This window comes from Anguilla anguilla, chromosome 6, assembly GCF_013347855.1.
Source record: "Anguilla anguilla isolate fAngAng1 chromosome 6, fAngAng1.pri, whole genome shotgun sequence".
In the NCBI taxonomy this organism is placed as follows: Eukaryota; Metazoa; Chordata; class Actinopteri; order Anguilliformes; family Anguillidae; genus Anguilla; species Anguilla anguilla.
Window position 1 is genome coordinate 61,367,789 of NC_049206.1, and position 10,803 is coordinate 61,378,591.

General features: G+C 53.8%; 1 protein-coding gene across 1 annotated transcript in view; it reads left to right on the plus strand.

Annotated features, from left to right (window-relative positions):
• lpgat1 (lysophosphatidylglycerol acyltransferase 1) overlaps window positions 1-9,248 on the plus strand; it is a 23,006-nt gene extending 13,758 nt beyond the window's left edge. Inside the window, exons 7-9 of the mRNA XM_035424079.1 lie at window positions 320-446; window positions 7,384-7,490; window positions 8,976-9,248. Coding sequence (XP_035279970.1) covers window positions 320-446; window positions 7,384-7,490; window positions 8,976-9,127 — 386 coding nt within the window. The 3' untranslated portion in view covers window positions 9,128-9,248. The remainder of the gene's footprint in view (window positions 1-319; window positions 447-7,383; window positions 7,491-8,975) is intronic.
• Window positions 9,249-10,803: the final 1,555 nt, after the last annotated feature.

Sequence of the window (10,803 nt, forward strand, 5' to 3'; positions counted from 1 at the left end):
GAATTTCTGCTCCTCACTTTCTCCGGCTGACATGATCAATAAAATAAAAAAAAATCTGAAGGTGGTGTTTACTCTGTGTGTTGTATTTACTGAAAGTCAGAGCGGAGTTTGGCTGTTTGTGATGCTTGTGTCCAGCGTGCTTTCATTGGCGTGGTTGTGTGTTTGTGAGAGACGGGCTCCAGCTTCGCTGTGTCTACAGCTTCAGCCCCCTCTCACACACACACACACACACGCACACTTTCAGAGATCTTTCTACTCACTGTGAGATGAACTATTAATTCTCTCTCTCTCTCTGTCTCCCTCCCTCTCTCCCTCTCAGTGCGCAAGGCCCCAGGTCTGCAGTGGGTGGTGGACATCACCATCGCCTACCCCAACGCCCGGCCCATGGACATCCAGACCTGGATCTTTGGGTACCGGCCCCCTTCAGTCACTCACGTGCACTACAGGTAAGAGCTCTGCTGCCCCCAGCCTGTTTCCCCTTCACCTCCCCCTCACTCTGGAGCTGGGGCCCCCAGCCTGGGTCCCCTTCACCTCCCCCTCACTCTGGAGCTGGGGCCCCCAGCCTGGGTCCCGCTGGGGCTCCCAACCCTGGCTCTGCTGAGCTGGGCGTGGCTCAGTGTTGGGCTGGGCATGGCCTCACTGTGGAGCTGGGCGTGGCTCAGTGTTGGGCAGGGTGTGGCTCAGTGTTGGGCTCGGCGTGGTTCAGTGTTGGGCAGGGTGTGGTTCAGTGTTGGGCTGGGCGTGGCTCAGTGTTGGGCAGGGTGTGGCTCAGTGTTGGGCTGGGCGTGGCTCAGTGTTGGGCAGGGTGTGGCTCAGTGTTGGGCTGGGCGTGGCTCAGTGTTGGGCAGGGTGTGGCTCAGTGTTGGGCTGGGCGTGGTTCAGTGTTGGGCTGGGCGTGGCTCAGTGTTGGGCAGGGTGTGGCTCAGTGTTGGGCAGGGTGTGGTTCAGTGTTGGGCTGGGCGTGGCTCAGTGTTGGGCAGGGTGTGGCTCAGTGTTGGGCTCGGCGTGGTTCAGTGTTGGGCAGGGTGTGGTTCAGTGTTGGGCTGGGCGTGGCTCAGTGTTGGGCAGGGTGTGGCTCAGTGTTGGGCTGGGCGTGGCTCAGTGTTGGGCAGGGTGTGGCTCAGTGTTGGGCTGGGCGTGGCTCAGTGTTGGGCAGGGTGTGGCTCAGTGTTGGGCTGGGCGTGGCTCATTGTGATGTATAAATGATCCACTTGTGGATCCACCTCTCACCACCTGCCACGTCTGTGATTGACGGGGCTTCAAACTGACGCTTGAAAGAGCGAAGACGTTCCGTTTGCCTGATACACACTTCCCTGACTCCTCCCTCCTCACGTCCTCCTGTGGGTGGCGCTACAGAGCGAGGTGACATGTCTGTCTGGGATTGAGGACAGAAGGCACTCTCTCTCTCTCTCTTTCTCTCTCCCTCCCTCTCTCTCTCTTTCTCTCTCCCTCTCTCTCTCTCCCCCCCCTCTCTCCCTCCCTCTCTCTCTCCACAGATTAAGGCCAGAGGCTGATTAAGGTGGTAATTATACTGCCTGAGTTTCAGAGCTCCATGCAGACAGAGACACACACACACACGCACGCACGCACGCATACACACACACACACACACGCATACACACACACACACGGTCACACACATGCACACACATCAGGAATTGGCAGCTGAGACTCGCAGGTGTGTGTTTGTGTGCAGGTGTGGGCGGGGCGTTTCTGCAGTACTGCCTCGTCATCAGAAAGCTCCAGCTCACACCTGTACGCCCCCCCACCCCATGTGAGAGAGAATCAGCCCCTTCCCATCCCCTCCTCGCATTCAACTTAAAGCACAAACACACCCCCCCACCCCCCCCCACCTACACACACTCACACAGAAACAACCCGTACCCCTGAGAGGGGTCCACAGCCTTACCCCAGACCCCAGGGTTCTACACACAGCCTTACCCCAGACCCCAGGGTTCTGCACACAGCCTTACCCCAGACCCCAGGGTTCTACACACAGCCTTACCCCAGACCCCAGGGTTCTACACACAGCCTTACCCCAGACCCCAGGGTTCTACACACAGCCTTACCCCAGACCCCAGGGTTCTACACACAGCCTTACCCCAGACCCCAGGGTTCTACACACAGCCTTACCCCAGACCCCAGGGTTCTACACACAGCCTTACCCCAGACCCCAGGGTTCTACACACAGCCTTACCCCAGACCCCAGGGTTCTACACACAGCCTTACCCCAGACCCCAGGGTTCTACACACAGCCTTACCCCAGACCCCAGGGTTCTACACACAGCCTTACCCCAGACCCCAGGGTTCTACACACAGCCTTACCCCAGACCCCAGGGTTCTACACACAGCCTTACCCCAGACCCCAGGGTTCTACACACAGCCTTACCCCAGACCCCAGGGTTCTACACACAGCCTTACCCCAGACCCCAGGGTTCTACACACAGCCTTACCCCAGACCCCAGGGTTCTACACACAGCCTTACCCCAGACCCCAGGGTTCTACACACAGCCTTACCTCAGATCCCAGGTCCAGTCAGGCCACTGAACTGCACTGTCAGCACTGCTGGTTAATGTTTGCATATGGCTGCTGTGTTTGTGTGGCCTCTGTGTGTAAGAGAGCCAGTGTGTGTGTGTGTGTGTGTGTGTGTGTGGTTGTGTGTGTGTGTGATTGTGTCTGTGTCTGTGTCTGTGTGTGTGTGTGTGTGTGTGTGTGTGTGTGGTGGGCTGGGTTTGACTCTGTATATGTGTGTATGTGTGTGTCTGTGTCTGTGCGTGTCTGTGTGTATGTGTGTGTATGTGTGTGTGTGTGTGTGTGGTGGGCTGGGTTTGACTTTGTGTCTGTGTGTGTGTGTGTGTGTGTGTGTGTGTGTGGTGGGCTGGGTTTGACTCTGTCTGTGTGTGTCTGTGTGTGTCTGTGTGTGTGTGTGTGTGTGTGTGTGTGTGTGTATGTGTGTGTGGTGAACTGGGTTTGACTCTGTGTGTGTCTGTGTGTGTATGTGTGTGTGTGTGTGTGTGTGGTGGGCTGGGTTTGACCGTGTGTGTGTGGTGGGCTGGGTTTGACTCTGTGTGTGTGTGTGTGTGTGTGTGTGGTGGGCTGGGTCGGGTCAGGTTTTAATTGCGCAGTGTAAACAGACGCTGGCTGGTTCCTCTGCTCCAGCGTGGCGTTGCGGTCACTGTGACCGTTTCTCAGCGAATCCGAGTGACGGTGGCGTTTATACCGCCCTGGCGGGACCTGTGTCTCGCCTCCTTTCTGGGAAACCGGGGATGAGACGGGTATCACATCTCACACCGAGCAGATTTCTGGAAAGTTACGATAGCCGTGGCGCTGGGTTTCACCGGGGTGAGCCGGCCTAGCAGAGATGTGTATTTATTGCCAGAGCTCAGGACTGCAAGAGCAGAGCCTCACGCTGTTTGTGTTTATGACTGATTCTAATGCCACAGAAATGCTTCGAGACGAACGTGACTGTCTGCTGACATACAGGCCCCTGTCCGTGTGTGTGAGAGAGAGTGTGTGTGTGTCCCTGTGTGTCCCTGTATGTGTATGTGCATGTGCATGTGTGTGTGCGATGGGTGCGGTGAGAATTAATATTGAGAGAGTCTTCTCATGATTTGCATATTTATTTGAATTGGTACCTCCCTCTCTCTCTCTCCCTTGCTCTATCTGTCTCTCTCTCTCCCTCTCTCTACCTCACTCTCTCTCCCCCTCTCTCTCTCTCGTGGTGCTATACGATAGCCTGTTTCTCTTGTTTTCCTCCTGTGTAGTACTGGCTGTTCTCCTGTTACCTGTAATGATGCTGTATTACTGACGGCTACTGGATAATTCCAGAAAGACTGCCCCGCCCACTGGCTATGGGGATTTGCCCTGTGAGTGCTGCACGATTGGTTACACGAGCCCTTCCCTTGCAATGCGATTGGTTACACGGGCCTCAGGAGCCCTAGGGCTGCAGTGTGATTGGTTACACACAACTCAGGAGCCTGGTGGCTGCGATGTGATTGGTTACAGATGGGCCTTATGACTGTGGTGTGATTGGTTACAGATGGGCCTTATGACTGTGGTGTGATTGGTCACAGATGGGCCTTATGGCTGTGGTGTGATTGGTCACAGATGGGCCTTATGACTGTGGTGTGATTGGTTAAAGATGGGCCTTATGGCTGTGGTGTAAAGGGCTGCTCATAAACACTCAGGACTGGTCTGTAGACTGCTCTGTAGACTGCTCTGTAGACTGGTCTGGGGCAGAGTGGGGGCATTAGGGGCTAAGCCTGCTCTGCTCTTTGAGTCTGTTTTTCTAGTGTTTTCCTGCGAATTGGTTTCACGTCTAAAGTCGTGTGAAGGGGCTGTCTAATTAGTTGCCTTGGAGACCGCAAGGTGAGGAGGAAGAGGAGGAGGAGGGTGGGCGGTTGTGGAGATGTACTGGGCTCCATCCCTGGGATTAAACAGGCTGGAGGAGGAGGCACTGTGCACTTTAATTGTACAGAACCCTTCGCTGTGTGTTCTGATTGGATGGAACCGTGCTGTTGGGTATTTGGGGCTGTGAAGCTGATGGGTGTCTGAAGCTGCTGGGTGTTTGGGTGTCTGAAGCTGAGGGGTGTTTGGGTGTCTGAAGCTGCTGGGTGTTTGGGGCTCTGAAGCTGTTGGGTGTTTGGGTGTCTGAAGCTGAGGGGTGTTTGGGTGTCTGAAGCTGTTGGGTGTTTGGGGTTCTGAAGCTGTTGGGTGTTTACGTGTCTGAAGCTGTTGGGTGTTTGGGTGTCTGAAGCTGTTGGGTGTTTGGGTGTCTGAAGCTGCTGGGTGTTTGGGTGTCTGAAGCTGCTGGGTGTTTGGGTGTCTGAAGCTGCTGGGTGTTTGGGTGTCTGAAGCTGTTGGGTGTTTGGGGCTCTGAAGCTGTTGGGTGTTTGGGTGTCTGAAGCTGAGGGGTGTGTGGGGCTCTGAAGCTGCTGGGTGTTTGGGGCTCTGAAGCTGAGGGGTGTGTGGGGCTCTGAAGCTGATGGGTGTTTGGGGTTCTGAAGCTGCTGGGTGTTTGGGGCTCTGAAGCTGCTGGGTGTTTGGGGCTCTGAAGCTGAGGGGTGTGTGGGGCTCTGAAGCTGAGGGGTGTTTGGGGCTCTGAAGCTGATGGGTGTTTGGGTGTCTGAAGCTGAGGGGTGTGTGGGGCTCTGAAGCTGATGGGTGTTTGGGTGTCTGAAGCTGCTGGGTGTTTGGGTGTCTGAAGCTGTTGGGTGTGTGGGGCTCTGAAGCTGTTGGGTGTTTGGGGTTCTGAAGCTGTTGGGTGTTTGGGGCTCTGAAGCTGTTGGGTGTTTGGGGCTCTGAAGCTGTTGGGTGTTTGGGTGTCTGAAGCTGAGGGGTGTGTGGGGCTCTGAAGCTGTTGGGTGTTTGGGGTTCTGAAGCTGTTGGGTGTTTGGGTGTCTGAAGCTGAGGGGTGTGTGGGGCTCTGAAGCTGATGGGTGTTTGGGGTTCTGAAGCTGTTGGGTGTTTGGGTGTCTGAAGCTGATGGGTGTTTGGGGCTCTGAAGCTGCTGGGTGTTTGGGTGTCTGAAGCTGCTGGGTGTTTGGGTGTCTGAAGCTGAGGGGTGTGTGGGGCTCTGAAGCTGATGGGTGTTTGGGGCAGCTGGGTATCTGAAGCTAATGGGTTTCCTGCTGTAGCTGCTTCTGTTAAATGGGTGATCCTGATTTTGGATCCTAGTATATGTTTTCTTTGAGGGAAAAAGATTTGAACATTGCTGTGGAGCCCCATCCCCTCGTGCAGCCCCCCCCCCCCCGTGTGCAGCTGTGTGTCTGGCGCAGGTCCTGGCATGGCCTTGCGCTATAAAATTAGCAGCACGCGCAGATCTGGCGGTTAAATATAGACTCACAGCCGTCTGTGTGATCAGCGGTGAGCGTGTTCACTAAATACAAAGAAGCAGCGAACAGCTCCCTGAAACCAGCGCAAGGAGCTCCACTCCACTCCAAAGGCAGGAAGTGGCTGCAGGAGAGCCTGTGGACAAGGGCGAGAACGCCATCAGAGACGCTCCGTATGAAAATTCCCCCCAAATTCAGCAGCGGAGGTGAAAAGCTCCCCAGGGGGAAGATTGTGTTAAAGAGGAGAAGCCCCTCCCTCTGGCACCCCGGGGGGGTCAGATCAGGGCGCCGCCACCGCTGGGTCACAGCAGACCGCCGGCGTCACCACTCAGCAGAGACCTTTGCCCGAGGCTCGCCCACGTGTACCGCTGACGCATCACCGTCCCGACTGTGATCCCCTGCTCCTGCTGCTCCTGCTCCTCCGGCTGCTCCTGCTCCTGCTCCTCCCCTGCTCCTGCTGCTCCCCCTGCTCCTGCTCCTCCCGCTGTTTCCCCTGCTCCTGCTCCTCCGGCTGCTCCCCCTGCTCCTGCTCCTCCCCTGCTCCTGCTGCTCCCCCTGCTCCTGCTCCTCCCGCTGCTCCCCCTGCTCTTGCTGCTCCCCCTGCTCCTGCTCCCCCTACTCCTGCTGCCCCCCCTGCTCCTGCTCCCCCCGCTGCTCCCCCTCTCCTACTCCCCCTGCTCCTGCTGCTCCCCCCGCTCCTGCTCCTCCCGCTGCTCCCCCTGCTCTTGCTGCTCCCCCTGCTCCTGCTCCCCCCGCTGCTCCCCCCTGCTCCTGCTCCCCCCACTGCTCACCCTGCTCCTGCTGCTCCCCCTGCTCCTGCTCCCCCCGCTGCTCCTGCTCCCCCCCACTGCTCACCCTGCTCCCCACTCAGTCCCCCCGCCCACTCCCGCCGTTTCCTGGTCACACAGGCCGTCTGCCACACCTTCACTGTTTGAACCGTTTGTACTGGAAACCAGTTTTAAATTAACCTCAGGGCAAACTGTGTCTATTTACACACACACACACACACACACAAATGTTGAAATGCTTGGTATGTGTAAAGGAATGTTTCAGAGTGGGGGCTTGCAGATGGACAGATGGACACAGCCTGGTCTGCGTGGGGGGGGGGGGGGGGGGGGCATGTCCGTTTCAGTATCACTTCTCAGCCACCCTTCCCATCCAAATTACCCAGCATGCTCTTCACTGCGCTGTTCTGCGCATACGGACTGCCTGCGGTGACGGTTCTGCTGCGCAGGATCAGAACTAGGTCAGGCCCCCCCTCCCCACTCCCCCCTCCACCCAGGAAATTCCCAAAAAACTGGGAATTAGTGCCCAATGTGTGTAAGCTGTTTGGCCTGCGCTCCTGTATTCCTCCTGAATGAGGCCATGTGATTGGTCCTCCCAGCTGTGTGCTGGAATGGTGGCGGTGTCCCCGCCTTGGAACACTAACCTCCAGCTGATCTGAAGGTGATGTGATATTCTGGAAATGCTGCCTGGCGACACCTGCTGGTCAAGACAGGAACTGCACGCTAGCTCATTTAGTGATGCTCAGTGTTGTCTCATCTCCCTCCAGGATCTACCCCATTAAAGACGTTCCCGTGGAAACCGAACTCCTTACAGACTGGCTCTACCAGAGGTTCGTGGAGAAGGAAGACCTGCTGGCCCACTTCTACGAGACAGGTCTGTAATATCTCTCTCTCTGTCTGTCTGGCTTTCTCTCTCTCTCCCTCTCTCCCCCTCTCGTGTTGTCAGGCTTCTCCTGGCCCTGCTGCCTGTTGCTAGGTGACACCTGCCAGGAGAGCAAGTGGGTTTGTGGGTCAGAGAGGGAGGGAAGACTGCCCCCCTGTGTCCTGCTGGGGGAAGAGGGGGGGGGGGGGTGGCATTCCTTTTATCTGAGCCGTGCCTGTGAGCGCACACGCGTGTGCAGTACACACTAAGCGTGCTCCTGCCTGTGAGCGCACACGCGTGTGCAGTACACACTAAGCCGTGCTTCTGCGTGTGCTCCAGGTTCCCACACACGCGTGTGCTGTAGCCTGTGCTTCCTGTGTTTGTGTGTGCGTTCATAATGATGAAATTACTGCAACGATAAACCACAGCCCCCTGCTTCACTTCACAGGGTTTGTGTGAGCTGCTGGAATAGACACCTGCAGATGATTATGTTTTTAACGTACTGTATTAACAAGCGTGAAATTATAGGTTTTAGTTTTTGAGATGTAGCTTCCATGCTTCATAAATTACATGTTTCTCTTTGTTTTTAGTGTTTCCAATACAATCCGCACTCCATTGGGAGTGGACACTTCCTTAATGGCCATGTGGACACATTGGCTCATGGGAAATGTAGTTTTAATCAAGCAGGGTTAATGTTGGGTGACAGTGTTTCCATTAAAATGCAGGGTGCCTACATGCATCATCAGTCCCCTTCATTTCCACACCCTGTGATCCATACCTGCATTAATGCCATAATTCAGTGATTTTTAATTAAATCGTTCATCATCGATAGTTTTAATCTTAATTTAACCCACTTCAGTGCTCCTTCCTCCTTTTCTTGGTTCCTGCAAAGGATGAGGGCATGTTTCAGCAGGACGTCTTTCCTCATTCAGCTTTAAGACTTATTACAACCATGCGTGTGGGAAACATATTACAAACGCGTGTGTGGGAAACGCATTAAAACCATGCGTGGGAAAGCTATTAAATCCACACATGCAGTGAAATTAAGTTTACCTGCACCAAATGGTGTGCTGAACAATGTAGCCACAGTTTGGTGTTTGTCAGGTTAGTGTCATTTTAAGCGTGTGTGTTAAAGTCTGTGTGAATGTGTGTTCCCTGGTACTGACTGCAGGAGCGTTCTCTGACTGAGAAAATGTGAATGCAGTTTAAATCGTGTGGAAGGACGTCCTCTTGAAGGACACTGTGTCCGTAGGCTGGCCTGGGTCAGTGTGCTACTGTGCCTGTGTTCATACGTCCTGAAAGATGCATAATCTGCTGAAGCGTGGCATTCTGGGTAACCACTCAGGTGTTCTCACACCCGAGCACTGCCCACCGCTGATGCATACAGACGGGTCCTGATTGCCTGTTTGTGCTTGTGTGCGTGCGTGCGTGTGTATGGGGGTGAGATTTAATGTGTTTTTTAAAATTTATTTATTTATTCTCCCCTCTCCTCCCCAGGTGCTTTCCCTCCACCTAAAGGTCAGAAGCACGCTGTTTCCAAGGAGATGACCCTTGACCCTGTGTGGCTGTGTGTGATTCAGTCTCTGGCCTTTGCATCGGGCTACATGTGGTACAGTGTCCTTCAGTATTTCTACTGCTGCTTTTTCTGAGCGGGCAGCTTCGCCCCCGTCGCTCAGCTGTCCAATCACCACCTGGGTGGCTCAGCTGTCCAATCACCATCCACCTGAGGTCTGAATGTAAATTAGCCAAGCCCAGGGAGTCGCCACCAAACGCATTTCTGTGCGGAAACTGTTTCCCCCTGTGCGCACACGTGCACACACACACACAGACAGACACACACATTCATGTACACACAGACACACACACTCATACTAACATTCTTACATGCAGTCACACATACACACACAAACACACCCATGTACACACACAGAGACGCTCTCTTCCTGTAAACTCAAGACAAAGGCTCAGGGTTAACCTGGAGAAGGATGAGGATATTGAAGCCCCGCCCCCCTGTGGGTCGGTGTGAGAAGAGGCCCTGCCCATGTCCCCGCCCCCTCTCTCTGCAGCTCCTGGGGCGGGGGCTTTCTGAACACCTGGACCACCAAGGCTCTTCACCTGGGTCGGACTTACCCCCCAACCCCCCACCCCTCCCTCCTCAATTGCACTATGGATCCAAACTGCCCCCCCCCCCCCCCCCCCCCCCCCCCCCGAAAAACTCTTTAAACATCTTTTAAAAACAGTCACTGCAATAGCATTTTATTTTCCTTCTTATGAATTATTGTTGTTGCACATTTTTATTTGATTTTTTAAACATTTCTTTTAGACCGTGCCCCTGCAGAATGGCTCGGGCTCACGGTGTACCCTTGTTTACACTGGTCATAGATTTTAAGACGAACCTGGGGAGGGCGGTGATGGGGGGGGGGAGGTGGTGGGATGGACCCAGGAGAGGGGGAGGGAAGTTGACTCCCCACATCCCCCCTCCCCAGACGCACTAATGACGGAGCACTGATGGTGTGTAGCCCCCCCCCCCCCCCCCCCCCCCCCCGCTGGAATCTACTCTTCTGCCACACTGCTTCAAAATCATTTCAAAAATCTAAAAATAAAATTTTTAAAAGAAGAGACTTTCCCACCCCCCATCAGCCAATAAAGACATTGGCGTTCACTGATTTTAACAACAAAAACAAAAAAATTGAGGGAAAAAAAATAAACAAGAACGAGAAAAGAGAAAAGAGAAGGCTCAGCACAGGGAATGGCACACCGGACTGCTGCCTCCAACTGTAAGCCATACACTTAATGTCTGGAACTGGGGAGGACGACCAAAAAGAGAAAACAGACTTCAAAAAATTAAACTACCAAAACGGCGTGTTTTTCCTCTTCCCTTTGCTTTCCTGCATTCTAGAACCCAGATTTGACAGACAGGACTTTGTAGGTGTTCTTACTGTAAATTTAACAGCATAACCTGCCTATGTGAGTGTGTGAGATTTTGTTTTCTTTTTGTTTTGTTTTCTGTTTTTTTATTTCCCAGTGTAATCATTGCAGTTCGCTTTGTGAAGTTGGAATTCTGATAAATGCACAGTTGGCTGTCAGATTTTTATTTTTTAATTACTTGAAATGTCGTCCCTGTGTCCTGATATGTTCAATCTTGTACAAAGAGACAGGCAGGAAATCCATGTTTTTTGACTAGAACTGTCGTTTTATGTCTAATGCTTTTCTGTTTTAGTTTGAAATATCATGAATGTTTGAAAGGTGTAGACCTGTCATAACTAAAAGTTTTTTTTAAATTTTATATATATATAATTCTCCTCCAGCAGTCTTGAGTTTTGCC